At 38.3% G+C, this 27,217-nt stretch overlaps 1 protein-coding gene across 1 annotated transcript in view; it reads left to right on the forward strand.

The window, feature by feature from the left end:
- The window catches only part of PDE11A (phosphodiesterase 11A), a 140,970-nt gene that overhangs the window by 40,742 nt on the left and 73,011 nt on the right, over positions 1-27,217 (forward strand). Inside the window, exons 3-5 of the mRNA XM_075029295.1 lie at positions 20,522-20,611; positions 22,745-22,885; positions 26,517-26,581. Of these exons, the coding sequence (XP_074885396.1) occupies positions 20,522-20,611; positions 22,745-22,885; positions 26,517-26,581 (296 nt within the window). The remainder of the gene's footprint in view (positions 1-20,521; positions 20,612-22,744; positions 22,886-26,516; positions 26,582-27,217) is intronic.

Genomic DNA, 27,217 nt, shown 5'->3' on the forward strand with positions numbered 1-27,217 from the left:
TTTCTCTTGCTTTTATGGGAACACACAAAATAAGTTTGCTACTGGTATTGTTAATGTAATGCTGTTCCCATTGTCTGCCTTCATACAGTGTGTAGGAAGTGAAAGATTTTTTCATAAATAAGGATTGCTTATAAATTCAAGTGTAGCTTGCTTTTTTTTTTTTTAAGAATGTAAATGAATGCTGAATATATCAGCAGGAACTTGATTTTTACATTCAAAATCAAGCTTATTTATTTGTGTATTTATTGCAGAGAGTCTCCTAGCTCTAGTGTAGCTGCTGGTAATGTCAAGCCTGTTTAGTTATGGTAGGAAGTGTAACATTTGTCATCACACAAAACACATGCTTGCAGGATGACTGTGAAAGCCTCAGTTTTCAGTATGTTTGTCCACATACTGGATGAAGTTCTGGCATGGAAACCCATGGTTTCAGTTTCCTTTGACTTTATGGCACTTCGTTTACCAACTGTTATCATCTGAACATAGTATGTCTTTATGGAGATATCTCCTCCCAAGGAGACCTTAGAGTGGTGTCACTGCTACTCACAGTCCCAGAGAAGGGAAATGTTGATGCTCCTTTCAGCTGCAGGACAAGAAGGTCTGGCACTTCTGAAGCTGGAGGCTGTGATGCACAGTGGTAACTAACACAGAAAACAAGCAATGCTTGTCCAGTGCCTTGGCTGTTCCTCAGTACAGAACAATTGTAAGAGAAAAGAAAGAGCTGTTTGGGGGAACAGGAAAATTGCATTGTTCTTACAGACAACTTTATCTCTGAAGAACTTAAAGTTTCGCACTGATATGGGAGCAGAGGAAAAATCTGGTTTTTCATTAAGATTGTTTGGGAAATGAAAACATTTTGTTCTCTGTACCATTATGGCACTTTCATAGTACTTTGAAATCTTCCAGTGATGTTCACTTAAAGCAGTGGCTTGCAGTAACCCTCCAGGTCAGTGGTAGAGCTGAGAAAGAAACCACAACTCTGACGGTTTACTTCTTTGTGTCCTGGCTACTGGAACTAATCTTCTCTTCCATTAATAAGGGAGAAAAATAATTGTATACTGATTATATTCTGAGTGAGATGGTCACATTTAAGGCAGCATAAGTGCAGCTTGCATGAGAAAAAAAGAATTGTTGAATTCAATTAAAGGAAACACCCCATACTAATTTTGACTTCTTGAGGATCTGGGACAGAAGCTTTATAAGTTTGCCCATATTTTCAGGAAAAAAAAAAAAGTGCACAAATATGGTCTAGGTCAGCATTTCATATATATGAACAACCAGACTCTGAAATAAAATGTGTATCAAACCAGAAGTAGCACCTTCAAGAGCCATGGTTGGATTCATGAATTCTTTGATCTTAGGAAGCTGGATGAGAATAACAACATTTGGAAAAATTAGTTAGCATCTGATGTGTTTGAGTTTGTTTTGCTTTAGAAGTTTTTTAGAATTTCAAAAGATAAAGTGGAGGCACAGCAATACATAACTTTGTTTCAGAGAGCCAGAACACACGTGAGACAGCACAACCCCTTCAATTAAGAGCTCATTTTTCTTAGCATGCTTTTTCAGTCTCTTGTTGCAATGAGACCTTGCTTCTGACAATAATTAGGTCTGACCTTGGGGAGCCAAAGAGTCAAGTTTGTCCTGAGCTTGGTAGTGATACTGTATTTCAACATTAATCGGGAAATATGAAAAACACTAATTCTTTTTTTGTTTTCTTCTTTTATCTCTCATGTTTCATTTCTGGTTTATGTGCATGATGTACATATGGGTACCTGACTTACTGTGATAAAATTGTCTTCTGTATCAATTTGCAAAATACCATCTAAAGTTAATGTTTGTCTTCATAAAATAATCCTAGCCATAATGTGTAGTTGTCCTGGTTTTGGCTGGAATAGTTAATTTTCTTTCTGGTAGCTGGTATAGTGTTATGTCTTGGATTCAGTATGAGAAGAATGTTGATAACACACTGATATTTTCAGTTGTTGCTAAGTAGCGTTTAGACTAAGTCAAGGATTTTTCAACTTCTCGTGCCCAGCCAGCAAGAAAGCTGGAGGGGCACAAGAAGTTGGCACAGGACACAGCCAGGGCACCTGACCCAAAGTGGCCAAAAGGGTGTTCAGTACCATGTGATGTCATGCCCAGTATATAAACTGGGGGGAGTTGGCCTGGGAGGGATCGCTGCTCGGGAACTAACTGGGCATCAGTTGGTGAGCAATTGCATTGTGCATCACTTGTTTTGTATATTCCAATCCTTTTTTATTATTATTGTCATTTCATTATTTATCATTATTAGTTTCCTCCTTTCTGTTCTACTAAACTGTTCTTATGTCAACCCATGAGTTTTCCCTTTTTCTTTCTGATTCTCTCCCCCATCCCACTGGGTGGGAGGGAGGGAGTGAGTGGCTGTGTGGTGCTTAGTTGCTGGCTGGGGTTAAACCACAACAGTACTGCTCGCTATATTGCTCACTTATGGAAGGAAAAAAGTCTGAGCTGCTCTTCCTGTCTGGAGTAAAATGATTTGGACTACTTGACGCCAGAGTTAATGGTTTTATTTGGGTGTTTTCTGGCAATACCATACAGCCAGGATAACAAATATTTTTAACCACAGCTTATGCAATGCTTTCTGCTGTTTAAGTGTGGGTGCTAAAGGACTTAAGAAGATCCAACAGCTCTGTGGGTTTCTTGATTTAACTTTCTGTTTGTGTACAGTATAATATTTGATACTGTTGCCAATCTTTACATTTTATTCTTCTGTCTTTCATATAATCATTGTAAAATTAGGGTGACAACAGCATACCCACATCTGAAATAGCACATGTCTAAACACAGCAGCTAGATATTCTTTCCTACTCTATTGATGATTTTCTGGTAAACAGAGGTGTGCATTAAATGATGCGCTCTTACTTTATCCTCCTTGAGATGCTACAAAATCTCCTTATTCTTGGTTTGACTAGCTTAGCTTTCTGAAACACAATGTTACCCCAAGTTAAGGTTGAGAAATTTCTCTCCTATTCAAGTGTTCATAAAATTCATTTAGCATAAGCCACTAGAAAGTACAACCCCTTGTAAAACTAGGCAGACCTCAAGAACAATGTAGAGGAAAGATTCCTCAACACCAAAGGAAGGGAAAAGGAACTGAGTCTGGGGTGACATGGAATAGCAAATGTTGCATCTGTTCTCATCTGTGAACTCCATAGGAAATGTGTAAAATAAAATGATTGACGTTGGTCACTGTATAAATTACAAATTTTGATTTAGTGCCCTCCCCCACTTTTTTTACTCTTGGTGTAAAACTACTAAAATAATCATTCTAATATACTTTTGCTACATGATGTAGCTGTGAGCAACATAGCAATGGCATGAAAAAATATTATTTATAATTATTTTGAGTTTAGATATGGTGCCTGCTGTGTGCTAGTTGAACACACAGCTTGTCTCTGACACAACCGCACTGCTACAGGTTTTGCAGAGGGAGCTGGTTGTGACATGGTTTAGTCCCAGCAACTGTAAATTTCATTGAAAAGTCTTTTATTACCCATGAGCCAAAGCAGTGCTTCAAGACCCAAAATTCATCATGAGATGCTCTTGGTGAGATGAAAGACTCTTTGATTTAAATTTTGCATAGAAGTTCAACTGAGGGTCCGTTTTGAGAGGTTTTTAAAGTAGAACTCGGTGTAATTGAACTTGCTTATTAGACAGCTACTGGTGTTGCAGTTATTTTGATGATTACTATGTATGCACATTGAGGAGATTATTATGTAGTACATAGCTATCATATTATGTAATACATTATCACAATACATAATTATAATACAGTGTGTAACATTTTATATGAATATGAAGCTGTAAAATATAGTTTTCCTTTGGTGTTGTTATTTATATTCTTAAAGTACATATAGTGGTCTGGCTTACCAGTGAGGCAGCTGAATTAGCTTTGTTAGTATCAGCTTAATATACGGCTTGAAGTAAGATCCTATTTTGAATTATTTGAAAACAAAATGTAGTATTCATATATCCATGAATATACTCAGCTAAGGTGTTCATTTATAGCACTTTTTCTAGCAAGGTGAGAATGGGAGGGTTTAAAAGATTATTTGAGTTCTTATGAAATAAGTGCTTTTGCTTTAAAGGGGGTAGGAGGGAATGTACAAAACTGAATCAGTAAAAATGAAAGCATGAATGCAGACTTTGGCGAAAGGGCAAAATTTTGCATGCTTCATCCATGCAAGTCATACCAGTGACTTTAAGGAGTTGCAGGAATAAAATGAACAAATTTTAGGAGAGTTTTAAATAAATACAAAGAGAAACCAATACTAAGGACTGTAGTGTAATTGTTTTGCTTGTCTCAGAGGAGTTAAACTGTTCTTCTATTCATGTGGTCTGAGCAGAGCTCAGAGTCTGCTTTTTACAGTAAGGTCTATTTTTTTTCAGTATTTCTTGCTCTAAGCAAAGGTAAGGAAGGAATGGAAAAGGACAGATTGCTCTGGTTTTGCACCTCTGTTCAGTAGACAGCTGGTATTTGGAGATAAGTAAAGCTACTCTACACAGGTGACTAAGAACAGTCCCTTAGAGCAGCGAGGGATTGTGACCTGCCAGGTCAGTCTGGGGGGCTATAAAGGCATCCCCACGCATGCTCTCAAGGTGGATTTGTTTGCAGTGCATGTTGCAGGCCAGTAGGAATATGCCATGTAGTGTATGTGGGGCCCTGTGTTCTGCCTGCACAACTGTGTCACCTCTCTGCCACTAGTGAGACCGTGCGAAGCTGCTGGCGGTGCAGGGATTGCCTGCTAGCCACATGGATGAAAGCAGATAAAGTCAAAGCTACCCCCATGTTCTGGAGCCTCCTTTCTCCTATCAGTATGGATGTAGTCTTTGACTTCCCATGAATCTGCACAGGAGTAAAGATGGATAGATGGGAAGGGAGGAGCAGCAATGCCAATACAAAAACCAGCTGTTTCCATGTTAGGCCAGCAGCTGAGAGAAACAGGAGATTGAAAAAGAGTGTGTGGGTTTGGGTGGGGTTTCTTTCAGTGTTGTTTTTTTTTTTTTCCAGCATCTGAAATCAGATTTACAGTTGCTAATTAAAAATGAACTTTTTTCAGAATCAAGAATCTCTTTGCACAGAAAAAGGAGCAGCAAGCTCTTTATTTAAATGCCTCAGGCAATTTGTATAAGGATATAGAGCTCTTTGGTACTTTGGATTTGATAGAACTGGCACCATCTATTGGTCTTTTTCAGTGGAATCAATTTATGCTTTGAGTTCATTTTCTCAGAAACATCATAAAATCCACTGTCACATAGATACTGGTAAAAATTTTGTCATGAAAAAAGTACCAAGAATAAATGCCGTTTAGCTGCCTATATAGTATTGCAGGACAATTGACAGGTTAGCATGCAGAATTCACCCATACTTTCTTGGGCTGTTCCTGTTTCTCAAATAAAGAGAAAACTTTCTTTATGGAGGTAGTGAATTTCTTACTATTAAAAAAAATCACATCAAAAGAATTAAAGTAAGAGACTTTTTTTTGGAGAAGCAATGGCTAAATTAAAACTGGTTGTACTGTAAGCAGAGATGGAGTTGGAAATAAGAATTTTGAGAAGAGAATAAACCAATATTAGAAAAAAGAGGGCAGAAAAGATGGAAAGATGAGTGGGTATAAGGACTGCAACAAGATTGCCTATCAAAAGATAATCTAAGCTAAGACTGATAGTTTCTTAAGCAGACAAAGTTAAGATAAAAACACTGGACATCGGGGAAAATGTTTAAACTCATATGGAAAAGGAATAAAAGCAGAAGGAGAGTAAATGTGGGCAGATGTGCAGTGAGCTGAATTTGAGTTTCTCTTTGCATGTCTGTTGCAGTTCTACTCAGCTGTAAGAAGCAAGGGTATATGACCCAGGGCACTCCCTGATCAATTCAGCCTTGCCTTGGTTAGTATTCATTGCTTGTTTAATGACAACTTTTGCAGTACAAAATTATTAAAGAGCAAGCCTACTCAAACCCTAATCAAATCAAAGAACACTGTTCTTTTCCTGCATTTTTAAATAAAATATCTATGAGGGGAGAATAGCCTGTACGATGACAGGACAGACTGTTTTCCTATTATTTCTGTAGCTTAAAGATGCGATATCCTTACTCAGTTTGTGAAGTATTTTACTCCTTGGTCCTGCAGAATCAAGGTACGGCTGAATGAACTACGATACTATGTAAAGGTTGCAGCTGGAAGTGAAGCCTTGTTTTGCTGGGTGCTCTGTAAACGTTTAGAATAATTTGGCCCTAGATTGAACTGTTAAATAATGTAGGCAGAAGTAAGCCCTTAACATCAGTAAATTTGTACCAAAGAAGACAGTAACATATTGATTTCTGAACACAACTCAGCTACCTGAAATCAAATGCCCTCCAGTCTGCAGTTCAACAGCCGTATTAATATTAATACCTTATTGTTTTTCTTCTGAGGCAGACAATGAAGTATACATAAGTATATGTTTGGAGGAACCTTGTGTTGCTGGAAGCAAAATGCATGTCTGTATAAATAACTTACAAGCTTGCTTATATACCTGATTTTCTATATAAAGGCTTGGGGTTTTTTCCATTTAAACAGAGCTTTGTTTAGATATACAATCACTTTAATCCAAGATTCAAAACAGTGTATGATTTTCAGCATTAAGGGGCAGGATGCTGCATGCTTACTAGGTGCAAGATTAACATCTTTCAAAATTTACACTGCGGCAGATCAGTTTTATCTCTCTGAGGTTGTAACTCATTGTATGGTTCATAATGCTGTTCTCACAGAGAGGTCATTTAAGCAGTTGTTCTGAACTGTTTTTTCTGTGCCCTTCATCAAATTACCCCAAAGAAAGGAAGACAAATGGCTTCATCTGAAGCTGTAGTAAACACACTTCATGGCCAGTTGCAGAGGAAGGAGAAAAAGATATGTAATTCCTACCAAATGCTGATGCTTCTGCAATCTTAACTAGCAAAAGATTTGGCACTGGGGAAGAGTGTCTGAAAGCAGAGACTGTAATGTGAAGGTTTGAATACTTCTCTGGACCAGTGAGTGAGACACTTGAGGCAAGACTGTTATCATAAGCTTGGGGCAACAGTATTTTTGCTTGAATAAAATATTTTTTTTGTCTGCAGTGACCTGCAACATGCAAGTCTCCAGGTATAAACAGCCTGTATGACAAATAATTCATGTACCTGCTGTGAGAGAAGATAGGATGTTTTTCTGTGTCCAGGGAACCTTGTAGGTCTGTGATTGTGTTTATCTCAGAGTCAGGTGAAAAGTGGTGCTTTACCACATCAGATCCATAACAGCCTGCAAGATAAAAATGCAACATGGGTTTTATCAGGGAGAAGCTGCATCCAGTTTTCATGACACCTGAAAGGAGAGTGAATTCAGTGTCCCCAAATTGTCTATGCTTCACAGACAAGGGCTTTAGGTAAATAATGATCTGTATAGTTATACCACCAGGATTTGGCCCTGCAGTTCCAGTTTATAAATAACTTTGCCTAGAAATCAAATAGCAGCATGTGCAGGTGTGAGTCATTAGTGCAGGAGACACAATGATGTGTGGAAAAAGCATGGCTCACATCCAAACCAGCCCACACACTTTCATCAGCCCCTTGAAGCCTGCAGTACAGAAAAAATCAAATTTTTCAAGTCGGGCTGCTGTAGCCCACCCAGTCTTAAAACTCAGAAGTGCAGTAATATGGAATGCAGAGCTTCTCCTGGTGCTCTGTCCATCAGTCATGCTCAAAAGGCAGTTTTGGAAGACACTCATTTGCTGTCTGATTAAATTACCACAATTTCAACTGAATAGATTAACATCCCCCACATACACACACAAAAAATCTGTGTCAAAGCTGCATTCTGTAAATCATTGTTTTAGAAATGTACTTGTAAATTCTAAGGAATTGTGGAAATATCCAAATTATTGCTTGATTGTATTTTTAACATTTCTTGAGCTGAATTAATGATATTGACCTCCCTGATTGCAGAGTTAATGAAGGCTGTAAGGAAGAGATCAACAAATACCAAAATAGAACTTATGATAAGGTGCTGGTTTGGGACAGAATTCCAGGGAAAGAAAAAAAAAGGAAAGAAAAAAATAGTTCAGGAATATGCCTGACTGAGTTCTAACTGATCTGGCAAAGTTTATCCTTCCAAGGCTTAACTTAAGCTGTAAGGGAATACCTGAGTCCTGAAGCTCATGGCTCTCAATCATACTCTGATTCTTTCTTACTGATGTCTAGTGAAGATTCTGGGCAAAACAATTGAATACAAGTCAATTGAATTAAAGACAGAAGTGGATTCTTTTTCATATAAAACCACATTTGCATTCTGGAACTGGTATATTTTCAATATTGCAGATTGAATAATTGTTTATCTTCATAAGTTGCACATTTTACTATTTGCTGGACAATCTTTTTTTACCCATGTGTTCTTTTCCTATTTTTGCAGTGAAGTAAAGATAGAAAATTGAAGCACAAGTTTAGATCACTTTCTCTAAAATTGCAGCTTTAGGTCTTACCAAAAAATACAATATATTTTTCTTATTTGCTGTGATGGAAATTATGGCTAGGATTCAAAGTTCTGAAGTTCTGTGCAGAGATGGTCACTTGCTTTCCTGTTTCTATTGGCATGTTCTTGTGCGTGGATTAAACAGTAAAATGTGAGATTTGGACATCCTGGTAGACATAGAACAGAGATATAGAGAAAGCAGGGAACGTCAAAATAAGCTGTATTACAAATTACATGGTTCCACAGGAATCTGTAAATATTTATGCTCAGCTTCTTCTGTCTGGCATCTGCCTGGAAAGGGTAAAATAAACTTTAATGTCAGTCTGCCTTCTGTGAAATTGATAGAGCCAGAGCTGATGAAAATGTCCTTGAGGCATCAACCACCTTTCCACATTTTTAAAGATGACAAAATTCTGTAAATTACAACCATGTAAATCCAAATTAAGATTTCAGAGGTATTACTGCAGGCTCACAGTGATGAAGATGAGAGCAATATTTGGCTCAGCTACTTTCTGCTGTTGTTCCTTTAAACTGTGCTTGTAATGAAGAAGAGGGGAGGTAATATAATTGTTCAACGTGCTTTCCTGTAAAAAGTTTCGTTAAGAAAACAGTTAAGGAATTTTTCTTTGTGATGGTCTTTCAATAGCTCCTGTCATTTGAAACTAATAAGAATTAGCATTTTTGTTCTTGTGGTTTAAGAAATTATTCTATTGCCTTGGTATTACATTGGTTTTTATCTGTCCCTAATTTAGTAGATACTAACCTGAGACCACTAAGAATGATACTGTCTAGAATTATAGTTAAGTTTCCCTCCAGCAAATTCCTTGTCACTTTGCATGGAAACTGTTCTAAAGATTATATTATTACTATACACTGCCATTTTTCATATATGAGTTCAACATGAGGGTTTGTGAGCTGTTTTCTTAAAGGCAAAGGTTTGTAGGGTTTATTCCCCTACTTCCTCATGTGAAACATTAACACAATGCGATAGGTAGAAATTACAATACATGTTTTAAGTGTTAGAATTGCTTTTAATCAGGTCTGAAAATGCTATAATAGAAACTAATTCAGATTACCTAATTGGTATAATCACATTCAAATAAAAGTATTGTCAAGTGTGTCCAATTGTACAGTCAATTCTGTTAGGGTAAGATTCTGCACTTTTGCAGAAACATTGTGTTTCTAAGAAAAAATATATGGGTAAAAATGATACACTGAGAATACACTGTATTCCTTACAATTATTTTTCATCTTAAAAAGTGGAAAGGAGAATAAGAACAGCTTTCTCAGGAGAAATGTATGAAGAGTAGACAAGTGTCACCAGCATAAAGTGCCATGACATTCAGTAACAATGACTATTAGTCACTAAATATACATAAACTCAAAACAGGCAAATATAGATCACCGCTGGCAAATTTCCCAATGTTGAGGAGAAACTAACTAAATAACATAAGAATGTATCTCAAAAATATGATGTGATTATGTTGCCTTGCAATGCTTCTATGTATTATGGAAAGAAGGGTCAAGGTACAGGTGCATCCCGGTTGGAAACGAGACATAAAATAATGTGGTGAAAGGAAGGGTAACTTATGCCATATGTTGTCCTTTGAGGACTTTTTCCATTTGGGGCTAAAGTTTCTGTAGCCTAAGAAACACTAGAAATGCTTTGCTTGACAGGCAGTAATGTAAGGGAATACAGCTGTTGTCCTGAGTCCCTGTCTTTCTTTTAAGCTGTCACCCAAATTCTGGATTTCACTTGCATAAGAAAACTTGCTTTGCATTTTTTTCTAGTTGAACAGAAACAACCCTTTCCATCCCCTTTGGACTAATGCTGCAAACAGTGAGCAGTCAGGGGGACTAAATTTATTCATACCAAACACAATTTAACGGGGGAAATCTAGTTGGTGTATGTGTTAGATTCGGCTTTTGTATTCCAGTTGGGGTTTCAGTTAGAAGGAAGGATTTTTACCTGCATTGGCTTTAGTCAGGAAAGAATGCCCACCTCACTGAAAGAGGTGCTCAGCATGACAAATGATCAGGCCTCTGCAGTAAGCTCTTCCAGAAACATTACCTTTCTGTTAAAAAAAGTCCAATATGAAAAAAGGTTACTGTTCAAGTAATTTCTTCTTCAAAAATCATGAAACACCTTTTGAAGTATAGGCGAGAAGAACCTGAATAGAAACTTAGTAATATCACTGTGATCTCAGTGCAGACTGTTATCTATAGATGAGCTAAATTCTTTTTTGGTTAAACTGCATGCAGTATTTATGCAACAGCAGGATTAAGTTTCACTCATGGCTCATAGCAACATGTCCAGTTCTGGGCTTCCCAGTACAAGAGAGATGTGGACATACTGGAAAGAATCCAACAAAGTTTACACAAAGATGACTAAGGGACTGGAGCATCTCTCCTATGAGGAAAGGCGATGGGAGGATAGGTGATGGGAGGTTGCAAAGAGAATGTAGCCAGGCTCTTTTCAGTGGTGCCCAGTGACAGGATGAGAGGCAATGGGCATAAACTTAAACACAGGAAACTCTGAGCATAAGGAAACTCTTTTTTACTGTGAGAGTGACTGAGCACTGGCACAGTTTGTCTAGAGAGGTTGTGAAGTCTTCATGCTTGGGGATATTCAAGAGCTGTCTAGACATAGTCCTGAGCAACTGGCTCTAGGTGGTCCTGCTTGGGCAGGGGGTTGGACCAGATGACCTCCAGAGGTCCCCGCCAACCTCAACCAGTCTGTGGTTCTGATTCCGTGCCTGCACTCTAGCTCTAACAACAAAATTTAATTTGTACAAAAAGTGAAAGAAGACATGTTAATTCAGTTATGGCTAAGCCAAGAATTAGTAGAAAGTTTTCAGTGTGTGTACTGTAAAACTTAAAGACTGCAGCAAGAAGTGCATAAATAAATCTAGTTCTCATCATTGACAAGAATTGGGAGTTGGTAACTGAGTTGTAAGTAGAATTGTGACTTGAAGATGATGTTCTCAATGTATGGATGCATATGGAATTTATTCTTGGTTTCAATACCATTCAATTAGCATGGTCACTTATTATGGGTAGTATCTGCCAGAGATCAGACACATGGTGCAATTTGAAATGGTAAAACCAAAGTCTACAGTTGTGTTGTAGGAAAAATCAACTTTGAAGTGATACTTATTAATTTTCCTATTCCAAGTTAAAGTTCTGAACTGTAACTCTCTTTTTAGCATTGATTGTATCAGTCTTCGCTGCTCTCGCTCTGCAGTGCCAATACCAAGATCCTCCCGTCTCATGCAGTGATGTTTGTAAAGCTTTTATAACAGTGTCTTAGGGCAGGCTGGGTTCACTGATTCAGGTATAGTGGGAACCAGCAGCTTTTCCAAAATTTTGACAAAATCTTTCTTCATGACCTTCTTCCTCCCCTCAGATAAATCGGTTAATCTTTTCGGCTCAGTTTCGCTGTCTCTAGAAAAAAAAAAATGGCATGATATTGCTGCTGTAAAACTTCGCTCATGGTCTGCCAAAGTGCTTTGATATACTGAGATTTAAGGCACTGCAGAACTGCCTGCCTTACACAACAGCTGTGGGCTCCCGTGCCTGGGGACTGGCCTCTTAGTGGCTCATCTTCAAACAGGAAAGAGCAGCCAGGCAGTAACAGCCCCTCTTGGTCTCTCTGGAAAACATTACACAGGTAAAACGTCCTCTGTGAACCATTTCAGCTTGACTTTTAAGGTGATGATGTAATTTGGATGTGTCAAAGATGACTGACATTCAGCCTTTGAAGGAGTGAAAGTTAATTGGTGGGTAGGAGTTGTGGTTTTGAGGACATTCATGACCTTTCATGATGCTGCTCATTCATGTTATTTCAGATGAACAAATAAAAGCTGCCTAGCACTTCTCTGTAAGACTTTGCTACAAAGGATGGTGCTCTGCCTACTTTCAAAAACAATGGATGAAAACACTAGACTTGATAAAGAAATGTCATCTGTAATTGTCAGATTGATTTAACGGCGTTCCAACTGCAGGTGGTCACACATACATGGTGCGTATCTCCACCATCCAGATTTGAGAGCCCTCAGTAGCCCCTGCAGCGGAGTCTCCATGGCTTTCAACTTGCTTATAACACCAGAAGCATGTCAGTTTACTGGTTTAATCATGTTCTTTTAACTTTGCAACCCTCACTTGGACTGCCTGCAAGGTGACTTTTCCTTGCTTTTAAGCTTGATATGTATTTGCTGAACCCCCAGGACTAAGTGCTGAATGCATTGGCATTGGGCTTCCAGGGGCTTACACCAGCATGGTGATGCTCCTTGTGTCACCACTTTTTTGTCTTTGCTACACCTACTCTTCCTCAGTTCATACACTTCTTGTTTTAATAGGACCACTATTGTTCTTTGTGTAACTTTTCTCCTCCTCTTGTCCCTGCTTTTCGTGCTGGAAAAAGTATCACATGTTGAATAACTGAGTAGCAGTTTGAAGTGTTTGCTAGGACAGGGCTTATTACTGGGCTTCACCGATTCAGTTGTGTGTAAAATAAGGAGAAATTTCCAGTGAAAATAGCTGGATTTTTGCATGTGTGAGATCAGAAGACTGGATCCTAGAATAGTAGCCATTTTACATACATTTAAATTATTTTTGGCTTCCTAGTCTTTAGCAGAAATGTTTTCATATTTCAGATTTATTTGGAGCAATAGCATTTAAAATGAAGTGCCCTCTGGGAATTTACAGTACAATTTATTGTCCTTCCCACTTTATACTGAGTGCTAAATTCAATGTAATGTTACAATGTTTAAATACGTCTTACAGAATATTGCTAAAAACAGGTTTAATAGCCACTGCCAATGTTTTTGTGTGTATGACAGAATAATTCATTGTGGCTTGTTTGGATTTTTTTTGAGCTTCACCTCCTGCTTGTGGTGGCAGATATGAATAATGTTTAGCTGTAAAGTGACTGGGGCAAGAAACCTCTAAATATCTGCCAGAAAAATGAAATAGGATTAGTAGATGTGTATAGTTTTGACTGTATAAACAGCTTTACAAGTGTATTATTGTAAATCAAATTCAGTGTGTTCACTTGTTTCCCAGTTTAAAGATCTTAGGTGTGCAGCAGAAAAAAGAGAAGATGGTGTTTGTGCTGTAGCAACTGGAGGGCAGTAATGGGGGCCCAGAAAAAGGTCAGAGGCTGAGGCTGAACCCATTTAAGCAGCACTCCTGCCCTTTCCTGCCCCTTGGTCCTGCATGTGATAGTCTCCCAGTGCCATGGCTTGTGAGAACAGTGACCTACATAGGATTCAGGTTTTAAAACTGTAATAACTCTGCTCCTACAGGAGATGTGTGTTGTAATCTGTCTAGTGACGCAGTTACCTAATTTGAATGTGTGCCAGTAATTATATGAGGCAAGCAAGCACATTGTCAGTGCTGAAGAAATGTGCCTGTGGTCCTTTTCAGGCTGTTTACAGCACCAAAAGCTTCCATAGATAGTGAGCTTTATAGGACAGAGATGCTGCCATATGTTTGCAAGCATTAGGGCATTTTTATGGTACTGCATAAGTAATAACCATATGCAAATGGAAACTGAAAAAAAGAAAAAAAAAGTCATCACAGGCAATAGAAAATTGGCCCAGGAGCCTCTGCAGGTTCACTGGTATAAGTGGGAGCTATGTGCCCTATTTCTATGCCATAATTCACGGGTTGTCTCCACCAAGCAATTGTTCTGTCCATGCTTGTGGTGGAAAAGTATTTTTGGAAAATATTTCTTAGAACTGCAAACCTGGGTGACAATCAGATTTTATCAGAGGCGTGGATAGTCAGGCACTGCACAGCTGGCAGAAGGTAATGGAGTTTGGATGAATGTTTGTGCTTAACCATTTTGCAATTGATTTTGGTTTATCATTTTCAGAATTCAGTAGAATACTTCATTGTCTGAACCTGTTTTTAACACTTTAGGAAGTGTTTCAAAGGGCAGCTGGCTTCCCTGACTTGGTTTTAAGTATGTCCACAAAACATTTATAAGAAAAACATTTGCTTTAAAAGGACTTTTTTTCTCTTTCTAGGAAGCCCTTCCCCCACAGGCTTACCAAGCAAGCTGTGTAAAGAGAATTGGCTCCTGTGGCCGCTAAAGAAAACAGTTGAACCCGTCAAGCATTTGCTGAGAGCTTAACCTGGAGTTTGTGCCAGATTGGGTATGCAAGCCTTACTGGGAGGCTTCTTTCTTCCATCAGACATCAAAATTGTTTTCTTTTGTGACCACAGGCAGGGGGATGCTTGGAGTATATCAGAAGCTGTGAGTTAGACTATATCCATCAGATAGTTATGGTAGCAGGTGCTCTCTGAGGATGCTTAGTGCGGGTGAAACCACATGCGGGGGAGGCAGGGTAAATGTCATTGCATTTAGCCGAAGCTGAACTCAGGGCTGCTTTCCAGCCAGCAAGCGTGAAGCTAGCATTTTACCTCTGCAGTGTGCTGCCATTGCAGCACTGACTGTTTTTCATGATTAGCTAATAATTTTCTGCATTGCAGGTCTGCATGCATGCAGCTCCATTGTCTATGTCATTAGCTGTCATTAAACAAAAAAAAGCAAAATACGTTGACATCTGCAGCAATGAACACCTATATTCCTAAATAGGGTAAGAAAAGTAGTATTTTGTACTGTTTTGTGGTTGATGTAGAGTTTGTGCTGTTTGTGAGGGTAAAACAGCACTGAGGCTAGGAAACTGAAGGATTTTATACCACCTTCTTGTGAAGAGAAAATTTCAAAACTTATTTCCCATGAGACACCCAATTCTAGAAAACAGCTTCCTTTTGAACTTCTAAAGTAGGAGCCAGCAGGGGCTTTTCTGGGGTAGCAAGGGAAGAGTTTGCAGGTTCTGTAAGGACCATTGTCCCCAGGCTGTGTGATGAAGGGAAAGGTGGTATCTCTTGAGGACAGGCGTTGTCAGAAAGAGCTTGGCCAGAAGCTTCCTCCTGCCTGTATCTGATGGTAAAAAAAAATTTGTCATGTGTGAAGTTATTGTGAAACCCAAGCCCAGATCATGAGAGAAACCCTTAACTTATTTTTAGCAGTTCAGAGGAACACTGATAAGCATCTTACTAACTTATTTATTCTGACTATGTCTCAGCATCTATGAAAAGCCAGATGAAAGGAAAATTTGTATCACATCTCAAGACATGGTGATGCTGTAGCATAGATGTCCAAATGCTGATGTACCCAGACAACTATGCAACCAGTTATGGAACTTTTGGCCTATAAAATTGTGATTATGAAGAGGAAACCATATGGAAGACCATCCTCTGAAATTCTGAGGGAGAACTGGTCTTCTTCATCTGGATTCCACAATTGGTACTATAAAAAAAAAAAAAAGAAAACAATAACAACAACAAACCACAATGAAACAAGCACAGTCTGCAGCTTTCTTGTCCTAGCAGTTAACATTGCAGAATTTGGGAATGCTTTGTGCTTCCATATCAAACTACTGCTTCAGATCTCATTGTGGATTTAAAGGTCTACGTTTGGGCATACAAGTTTGAAGATGTGTGGAGATAATAAAGCAATGGGAACATATACTTCTGTGGGAAGGAAAAATGAACTATTGTCAGGGCAGTCATTTGATCTTACTGGTGTAGTTTTGCAAAAAAGATACATCATCTTCAGGACCTAGCTGAAAATGTAAGTGGTTGCATAACTGAATATTAAAGCTTCTAGTACTTATCCTATTTATCCCTTGGTAGTTGTGTTTTAATACTCCTAACATTAAAAAAAAACATAACAAAATAATAGAATTTAGAACTGAAGAAGATGAGATATTGAACTGGTGCCCATTACTTCATCTTCTTTTCATAGAAGGTTTCTTGCCCTGATAAAATATTGAACAGTTTGTAAATGAGCACAGCTTTTTAGCTTTTGTATACTGTTGTGAATTTGTGAGGTGAGTGTAGTTGCTACCCAAGGATGCCGTACTTGTTGGAGGGTTAGGTATGAGAAACTAGGTCAGGTTACCTGGAGCCTGAATGCTCAAGTAATTCAAAATATAATTTTGTTAACCTACAGTTATTATATCTGAATGCCTTATAGTTCACACAAAAAAAAATAGTACTCTCTTCCAACATATCAGCAGGTTCATTAGATTAACTTATTATTCAGACTGAACATCATTTTTATAAAATATACTATTATATATTTACTGATTTGTTTGTTAATGTGCCACAAAGTACCATGATGAATCGTAACAACTAATCTTATTTGCCAAAATAAACTAATGAGGTATATCTGTTAAAGCTGTATTTTTGATGGTTTTATATTCTATTTGCTTTCTTAGGAAATTGCTTTGTTTAATAAATCTTGCAGGCTCTTTCCCTGTCATTAGTTCAAAATGGACATGGAAGGAAATTTTCTTTCAGATATACTCCATTTTGCTTCAAAAAAATTTTTTTAAATGGCCTTCAGTATAGCAAAGGGAAATTATTTTATGTCTTTCAGAAGGGTGTGTTAGGTGTTCTTCCATGAGTTTCACACCAATTTTTGTGCATTGGTGTGATGGAAACATGTTGTATACTCAACCTTTGGGCCAGGTGTCAGTGGTTGCTTTGCAAGTTCCAGCATCAGGCTGGCTTCACTGTGTAATAAAATTATTTGGTAAAACCTGTACGGACATTGGCTGGTAGAGGCAAGCTGTCCTGGCCTGTTCACTGCTGTGGGAAGAACAGGGAAAAAGAAAACAGCTCCTTCTTGAGATCTTTTCTCACCAAGGCAAATTAAAATAACTATGTCATTTAACTGTTGTGCTGCTTAACAGTGTGTCTGTGACCAACCTTTCAATACTCTGTCCTTACAATACAATTTAGTCTTCTGCCCAATTTATTTGCTGTTACCAAAAGTCAATATTATATTACTGAAGCATATACATGCTGGAGAATTAAGATAGTAAAATATGGACTGTGCTTTATGCTCATTGTAACTTATATCCTTCTATTTAAGGAGAAATAGTAGAAATTAGCAGGAATTGAAATAGAATTACAGTACCTTATGGTTCAGTGATGCAATATGTTTTTACCTTGGAGCACCAGAGGATTAGTAATTATATACCCATCACTTAAAAGGAGGAAAAAAGGGTATGTCCAGCTTATGGTGGTATGTGCCGTTTTCTCAGCTCTTTGCATTCTTGTTGGAGGGAAAAAGCCTGAGGTGAATCTGGCATAACAATACCAGATCCTTACAGTATGTGGCTCAGATAAGAGTTGAATATTATGTTACTCCATATTTATATGGAGTGTCAACACGGTGGAGGTGCTTGTAAAGCAGCCTTGAGTACTGCAGATTTAAATGCATAACTTGAAATCAGAATGTGATAACTGCTTTCTACTCTATTCTGCAATTTTGGTTAAAAAAATCTTATTTAAAATTCAGTTACGATTAGAGATGTCTTTATTCTTTGTTTATCTGGTACCGTATTACAATTTGCCAAAAGCAGTTTAGGCAGTAGTCACCCTTCCCATTCAGAAAGTACAGAAGAGGAACGACAGTAGGCTTTTGTTTTGTCTGTTGTTCTTAGGTAAACAGGGATAATTGATTTATCTGTTATCACGGGGTGGTTCCTCTCTACCTGATGGTTGGTTTGTTTGGTTTTTTTTAATTCATAGCTGTGGACATTTTTTAATTTCTTCTACTGATTATCTTCAACAGCTTGGTGTCTCTTTCTTAGTTGCACTGCACCTTACACAGTTAGTATGAGTGGTGAAAAGAATGATGTAAGCAGCTCTCCAGACTCTTGACATTTCATAAACCAGTGTTACATGGATGTTAATTTCTATATAGAGTCAGTGCCTTGTAAGCTGAGTTCCAGAGAGCAGTGTTTTTCAATATTGCAAAATCATGTTTTCTTCTTTCTAAAAAAGACATCTTTGCTAGCTGTTTTTGTGATGGCTGAAGGTTCATAAACTTCTTGTATGCTTTCCATTGCCACAGGGTCACATTACCTTTGGGAATAGAGGTTCCATTGTGGGAGCAATAAATAGTAGTATTTATTTTTATTAAGTAAAAATGCATCCATTCTCACTATGATATTCATAATTGGTGCACTAACGGTCAGATTTTTCTCAGGTCAAAGGTTTTCTGCTCTGCATCTCTTACGTGGCTGTGGTATTTAGTATTATTACAAGAAAATATAGATAGGGGGGTTGTTTTATTTTGGAAATAAAATCTAAACTGAAATATGCAAAATTCTCTGAGTTCTTACCATAAAAATTTAGTCCCTCTTAGTGGTTTGTTACAGCCTTACTTTATTTTTCATTTTGTGTACTCCTTTCTGCAGATCTGTTGTGATAGTTGGCTAGTTTAATTGCTGCCTCTCTGAAAAGATGAATGTTTGTAGAGTCTAAAGTATGTCATTTTCCTTTAGAGGCAACCATGATGAGAAAAGGACAAGAGTAAAGCATTTGCAAATTAGTACTATAGGTGTATTTGTGTGTATCCTTAAAATCTGCAGTTATTCTGACAGAATGGCAGCTGCGAAGGTACAACTTTCAGAGGATCTGAAGATCCTTTTCGAAAACTCATTACTCAGGCTAAGTAGCCATGTAGCCAATGGAGTGTTTAAGGAAGATAAAGTAGAACAGCAGTTGCTGCTGTTTCAGTTCTTCTGGATGCTTGAAATTCTTGGGGTTTTTTCCTCAAAAAGTCTCAATAGTCTGCTTCCCTGGGTTAGCAGTAATTTTCCAATTAAATGGAATTTCAAAGACAAATGCCGCTTTCTTGATGCCAAAACTTGTCACAGAAAGGATTGCTTACAGTGGATCTCCCAGTCGACAGACCAGGGAGGAGAAAGCTTAGCTTCTACAGCATTCTTTTGGCTCTGTAAACAACCGATTGCCCCAACTCTCACTGGCTTTGCAATGTTAAGGCTATTCAGCACCTATAAAATTTAGTTAATGTCTCAGACCTAAGCTTGGGAACCACTCACCAGTGGCAGCACATTATGGACTTGTTATCAATATGTAGCTTAAAAACGCTGAACTTTGATCCATTGTCATTCTTGTGAAAGTGCCAGTCCTACAGGTATTCATGTATTTGACTAGCCTAGTTTATTCATTTCACACAGCCAGCCTAACAGATGCCTAAACTCATAGCCAGCCTAAAGCAGTCTTGCGCACCTCAAAATATTTTCCAGTCCCTCTTGTCCAGTCTTTCTTAATGTATAGTGATGCATTAGGGCCCAGTTTCTCAAGCATTTTCTTTAACCTCCTTTTTTTTCTTCTTTTTTCTTCATTGAGAACACAATCAGCTTTCTAATAGCTTTGGATCAATGTGCTGTGTTGTACTGTGCTGATATTCTCCAAAATCTACATCCTCTAGAAATCAGCAGGAACGTGACTCAAGCTTGCTTCTTGAGCTTAGAATAAAAATGCAGTCCAGAAAAGTAAAGAATACTTTTCTAGGGAAGCTGTAGTGTCTACAGTAATTTAATGTAGTGTTCAGCAGCCATTTTATAAACCTGAGAATCTGCAGTTTTCCAAACAAGTTACAGAGGACTCTTCTTCCCCCAGCTTTATACTGCTGAGCATGATGTCATACAGTCTGGAATATCCCTTGGGTCAGTTGGGGTCAGCTGTCCCAGCTGGGTCCCCTCCCAACTTCTTGTTCACCCCCAGCCTCCTCGCTGGTGGGGTGGGGTGAGAAGCAGAAAAGGCCTTGGCTCTGTGTAAGCACTGCTCAGCAGTAACAAAAACATCCCTGTGTTATCAACACTGTTTCCAGCACAAATCCAAAACATAGCCCCTTACTAGCTACTATGAAGAAAATTAACTCTATCCCAGCCAAAACCAATACACCTACCCATTCGATCTCTGTTCCACCTATTTTATGTGCCTTGCCCTTGACGATTTTGTTTTGTGTTTAGTGTTCTGCTGAAGAGCAAGTGAGCCGAGACCCTTCTGGGACATGTCACATAAGTTTAGGTCTCTTTGCTAGTAACATGAGTGTCTAATTGCAGTTGCTTTTAATGACTGGGAGTTTCTTTTAATACTAGGTGATGCAGATGTATCTCCCATTCTGTGGGATTGCCATATCCAATGCCCAGCTATTTGCAGCTTCAAGGAAGGAATATGACAGAAGCAGGGTAAGTAAAAATATATATATTGGACCAACGTCAAACTTTTGTTCCTTCAGATGCCAGCTATGCATACGTGTTTGCTAAGCAGATGGGTTTAACTATGTTTTATTTCAAAAAATACATTTTCAACAGATCACTATCTTGGCTCAGGCAGCAAGCAGAGAGTGTGGGAGGGAAATACGCTCGTGGTGGTGGCTGTTGTTTCCTGATGTCAGTTCCATGTTTCATAGTGCTGAAACAATTGTGTTTGTGACACAGACAGTGCAGGAGAGTGTTGCTTTGGCAGAGATTCAAACTGTCATAAAATTCCAGTAATATCAAACCTTTGCCATCCTGAATTGGTAATATGTAATTCATGTGCAAATAATGTAAATATATCTTTATAAAAGTAAGAAAAAAAAAAAACCAACACCTATATGTGAAGGGTTTTGACAGCATGTGTCTGCGTAGATACATTATTCACATTACTCCTGATTGCTGATGCTATGCATGAGTTGGGACAGGAGACTCCAAAGAAGTGAAAATAATGCTAAGCTCACGTCATTTACTTCTCAGAGAGGTCTTTATTTTTTAAGAAGTAAAATTGTAATTTTGAGAGTGATAATAGTTGGCTTTTTTTTTTAAATCGCCTTTCCTGCAATGATGGGAAATACTTTTGTTTTCATGGATCACATCTCCAAAGCTTCAGTAGAAATACCACTGGTAGTGGTAAAACCTACGCTTGCTTCACAAAGCAGGGGAAACTACAGTGGGGTGGGTCGGTGTATTGAGCACTGACATCTGTATATTCAGTATTTTGGTGCTTTGCATGTATGGAAACTAATGCTTTCCACTACTTTGAAAACTAATAGCTCTTTCTAATGGTGTATATGTTAAAGGGTCATGAAGCATCTGAGCTTGTCTTCTGTCCAGGTCTGACTGCAGACCACTATATTTTGGGGTGGAGATGTGGAGGAGACTTGGCGGAAAAAAAAGATTTTCTGCCAAGGATTTTTTTTCTTTGTTTGATGTTCAAACAAAATAATTGTTTGGCTACATAGAGACTTAAAATTTGCTGCAGATTCTCAGCCTGCAGGGAACAATGACAGACTTTTGAGGAGTTGGTGTTTAATCTTCTGAGGGAGGCATTCAGCAGAAAAGTATTAGGGACATTCTCATTCTTAATTAGAAAATGGTAAATTGTAGTGTTTGGACACATCAGAAAATTGGATTAGAGATACAGATTCTTTGTTTCTTGTTGCCACTTCAGCCATGTGAGCATAACAAATATCATTGCCATTTGACAGCTACATGATGGCCTGTACTTAATTGCATTTCTGACCTGTTGGTGGTCTTTAGCTTTGCCTAGTCGATGGTTGAAATTAGTTGGCAAGTAACACATGATGGAGAAGCCCATACTTCGCATTCCCTATCAAACTGGGCACCAATGGTGGCAACTTCCAGTGACTGACACCACCATTTTGCTGATGACCACTGCATTAGGAGAGCTAAGACCACTAACGTTTATATGCTTACCTATATGGATGTTCTTTAGTGTCAGTGCCCTAAACCAGAATAAAGGAAAAAGCATGCTGCTTTGGAACCATGGTAAGAAAGAACATGGCCTATTATTTTTCAAGTTGGTGAAATGAGAGGGGAAGCCCTTAATTTTAAAACATTGTATTTTACAGACATGTTAGTGGTAAAGACTGGATAGAGTGCTATTGGAATATGGAAGTATTGATGTACTTCCTTTCCAGCTTTGAACATGCAAAATGTGTAATAAATGAATAAAATGGAGTTTAAATGCATCAGCAAATTCAATATAGCAAATCAAGTAACTCAATCCATACTGCGTACTTGGAGAGTTGCATTACAGCCATTGTTTCATTTTTGGACCACAGTGAAATAGTTTGAAAGATTCCCATTGTTTGCTAGGGGTTGGATTATGCCCAGTTGTGAGCTAAGAAATACTTCTTTCTTTCTTCAGATACCCCCACCCCAATTCTGTTGCCGTAATCATCAAGAACTTTATTTGAATGAAAATTTCAATGGATCACTCATATTAAAATTAATCCCAGAGATTATGTCTCCTTTGCAATGCTCCATGTATTTATTAATTCTACAATCAATGCAAGAGTTTTCTGTCCTTGTGTGCAGGCTTTACTGGAAGTAGTGAATGACCTCTTTGAGGAACAGACTGACTTAGAGAAAATTGTCAAGAAAATTATGCATCGGGCCCAGACTCTGCTGAAGTGTGAACGGTGCTCAGTATTACTTCTGGAAGATATCGAATCACCAGTAAGTATGGCTGGACATTCTGTAGAAAGGCTAATATTTGAGTGGTGGAGCAGCTGCTTTTAATGTGGTGAAGCTGCTCCATATCATATATAGGTACTGGACAGCAAGTATTCTTCCAGCACGTCATTCTTAAATGTAAGCTAGGTACAGGTTGAATCTTTATCAACACCACTGTTGTGGTTTAGCCCCAGTAGGCAGCTAAGCCCCACACAGCTGCTCACTCATTTCCCCACCCCAGTGGGATGAGGAAGGGAATTGGAAGGGTAAAAGTATGAAAATTCATGGGTTGAGATAAAGGCAGTTCAGTAGGTAAAGCAAAAGCTGTGTGCACAAGCAAAGCAAAATAAGGAAATCATATGCTACCTCCAATCGGCAGGCAGGTCTCCTGTCATTTCCAGGTAAGCAGGGCTACATCACATGTAGCAGTTATTTGTGAAGACAAATGCCATAACTCTGAAAGCGCTCCCCCTTTCTCCTCCTCCTCCCAGCTCTTATTGCTGAGCGTGACATCATATGGTATGAGATATCCATTTGGTCAGCTGGGGTCAGCTGTCCTGGCTGTGTCCCCTTCCCAATCTATTGTGCACCACCCAATCTAGTCACTGGGGCGGCAGAATAAGAAACAGAGGCCTTGACGCTGTGTAAGTACTGTTCAGCAATAATAAAAACATCCCTGTGGTATCAACGCTGTTTTCATCACAAATCTAAAATGTAGCCCCATACAAGCTACTATGAAGAAAACTAGCCAAAACCAGTATAGCCACTTTTTCAAATGGGAACTGAAAGGTACATTTATGATTCCTTCTGGTCATTTGAAGGCATTTAATGGAATGTCTGTAAGTTGCTGATGGATCTATCAGTGGTGTGATCCAGCTGATATGCTGTGATTCTCAGTTGTCTGTGTGATGTAATTAGTGCTTATTACGGAGCAGCTAGGACAGCTTAATTGAGAAGCAAGGTGCTCCTGTGGTCTGCTTAAAAAAGAGGAATGACCTGATTTGTTATCAAATATTTATTTGCTCAGTTCCTTTCTTTCATGGTATAGCCACTAGAAGGAAAGAAAAATCCTGTCTGTAGTTTCATTTACATTTACCTGGAATTTATGACCTTGCTAACATTTTCAGGCTAATGACTTACCAAATGAGTGGTGCTTGCAAGCAGCTTCAGAACCAGAAACAGTTGCATCATCAACCAAATTTTTAATGCTCATTTTCAGAACTAACCTTTTTTGCATACATTCCAATAAATAATTATCAGACATCTTTGTTGATATTTCTACAGTGTTCATACTTTTGCATCCATTATTGTTGTTCAACTGTAGCAAACTGAAATACTTATGTAGCTTCTATTCTAGTATGTAACATGCTACATCTTTAAGCAGACTACTGGTCCCTCAGAAATAACAGATAAAAATAAACTCATCAAGACTTTATTAACTGACCGTCCTGTGTATTCAGCAGCTCAGTGGGCTTTACAGCAGTCTAATCGGTGTCTTCACAGTAGTCAGCTTCTGAACTTCTCATTAATGTCTTTTTGTGAAATCCAGTATTTTAGTGTGGAAGAACAGCAAGACAATAAGGGCTGAACCTGCACCACAGGGAGTTTTCTCAGCCACCTTTGGTGGCCACTACTCCATGGGATTTGTTTCCTTCCTGAAAGTTTTCCACTCACTCTAGCTGTTGGCAGGGGTATGTTTGGGAGTAACTATGTTTGCACATTTTAACAAGTTTCTTTAATACTTTGCAAAATAAATAATGAGGACCAGTCTCAGCTCCTAAATGATGAAAATGCTGTGAAAAGATAAGCCCTTTTGTTGTTTTGGCCTAGTAATTTTTCCCTGAGGTAACAGAAAATCCATTGGAAAAGATGTATTTGCATACAAATGGCTAGATAGTCATGTACTTGTTCGTGTGATAGGAAGAAGCTTTTTGGATTGAGCAGGTGAAGTGAAAATATGACTATCAGCATTACTGAAGTACGTTTGGTTTTTGCAATTGCTCTGTCCACTTGACCAAGGAATAATTATTTCATTGCAGAGCTCCGTTAAGTTGAAAACATGGACTTAAGCTATATGAAACTATTTGTCAAGAGTTGGATTTCATGCACAGTTTTGACAGGGACTTTCACTGGGACTTTGTAGTACTGCCGTTCATAGGGTATAAGAGCATTTTTAAAAATGTTTAACAATTTTATGATTATTGTTATTAATAGTAAAATAAGTGACTGCCTTTATGTTGGTGGCTCCCTTCACTGTTTTCAGGCTATTCAACTCAAACTATTCTCCTTTCTACTGATTTGAGAAGTAGTTGAAGGATAAAAATGTTGCTTGTAGTATCATTCTTTTTTCTATCCAAGTGTCGTTGGATTCACTGACTCTGTAATTGATTATTTGTTGCTGGGCTGTGACAAGTCTAAATGATTATCAGAGACAGAATCATAAGTTTGTGTATATGGCAGAAAAAACCCATTATTTTCTTTCCTGGAGGAAAGATATGATTCTTATTTCATTTAAACTAATAGCAATTATGTAGTTTCAGTGGAGTATGCCCTAAATTACACTAGCTTTCATAAAAGCAAAATCGAGGTATTTCGTTTATATGTTCTTTGTCACAGAATTTTAACATTTCTAGTTTATTTTCTCTTTCTAGACCCCCCACACTGATTTTATAATTACAAGATGCAGTTCTACATTCTTATGAAATGGCACTATGTTTGCAAGTATCGTGTGATTTTTATTTTTCACAGAATAATACATTGTGTTAGTAGCAGGCCGTGGGTGGCATTGTTCACTTCATTTCTCTGCTCTTGGTACTATTTCTACCTTTGAGGATGGAGGGGATTTTTCCAAACCACAGGCAATGAGTTCTCATTCCTCTAGACCAAATTCTGAAATGTGGACAGCCAAGGTATTCAGTTAAGCCTGAACTTTTTCTAAACAGTCATAAATGTTAGGTTAATTTGGAGTAGTAGAATAGCATCTTGCCACCCACTTTGTCATTTTTACAAGTGGCAAAGCAGTTATTTTCCTGATTTCTCCCTATTTTGGAGGGTTAACCTATATATCAAAACAGATCTCCATAGAGTAACTCAATGTTAAGCCATATCTAAAATATCATTGTTTGTACATTGCATGAAAAGCTTTTACAGTACAGAACTGAAGTGGAAGGTAGGGACCTGTACTAGCATCCAAAAACATTACCTGTGTTCTATGTCACATTAGCCACTCTTAAAATGTTTCACTTATGTGCTGTTGGCACATAACTTTAAGGAAAATTGGTTGCAATTAGTAGTGTAAATGGGTCTTTCTGTTTATTTTCCTATATTAAAAAAAGTGATGTTTGGGTAAAGCTCCATAATTCATGTTCCAAAGCCCTTTGAAGGGAAGCATATACTGTTGCACAAAATAGTTTCATGAAGGAGTCTAAAGATACCATTTGATTTGATATTATTTGTTAGTGAACTGTGCACAGTGTGTATTTTGAACATGAATTCTCCATTGGGGGAATACAGATTGAATTTTTATTCTAAGACCATTGGATAAAAATACAGTTTAAATATAGGAACCTTATGTTACTGTTTTCTTACATATTTATTCATCTTAACAATTTTAAGTTACTTTTTTTTGTGACAGGTGGTGAAATTTACAAAATCCTTTGAGTTGTTATCTCCAAAATGCAGTGCTGACACTGACAACAGGTTAGTGCTCATGTCTTCTATGGCAATGGATTTATTTTTCATATAGTTTTAAATTTGCTTGATCATAGTTTTATTTTTCTTGTGGAACTTTGGGTAGATTTGATTGAAGAGTGTGAGCCTAGAGTTTTTACTCAGACAAGACTCCTGCTTGCCTCAAATGGAGACTTGCTTCAATAGATATACATGCCTATATGTCGTGGTTTAACCCCAGCCAGCAACTAAGCACCATGCAGCCGCTCGCTCATTGCCCCCCCCACCCAGTGGGATGGGGGAGAAAACTGGGGAGGAGAAGTAAAACTCGTGGGTTGAGATAAGAACAGTTTAATGGAACAGAAAGAAGAAACTAATAATGATAACACTAATAAAATGACAACAGTAATAATAAAAGGATTCGAATATACAAATGATGCACAGTGCAATTGCTCACCACCTGCCAATCGATGCCCAGTTAGTCCCTGAGCAGCGATCCCCCCTGCCCTCCCCCCTCCACTCCCCAGTTCCTATACTGCATGGGACGTCCCATGGTATGGAATACTCTGTTGGCCAGTTTGGGTCAGCTGCCCTGGCTGTATCCTGTGCCAACTTCTTGTGCCCCTCCAGCTTTCTCGCTGGCTGGGCATGAGAAGCTGAAAAATC

Source organism: Buteo buteo, chromosome 5 (assembly GCF_964188355.1).
Source record: "Buteo buteo chromosome 5, bButBut1.hap1.1, whole genome shotgun sequence".
In the NCBI taxonomy this organism is placed as follows: domain Eukaryota; kingdom Metazoa; phylum Chordata; class Aves; order Accipitriformes; family Accipitridae; genus Buteo; species Buteo buteo.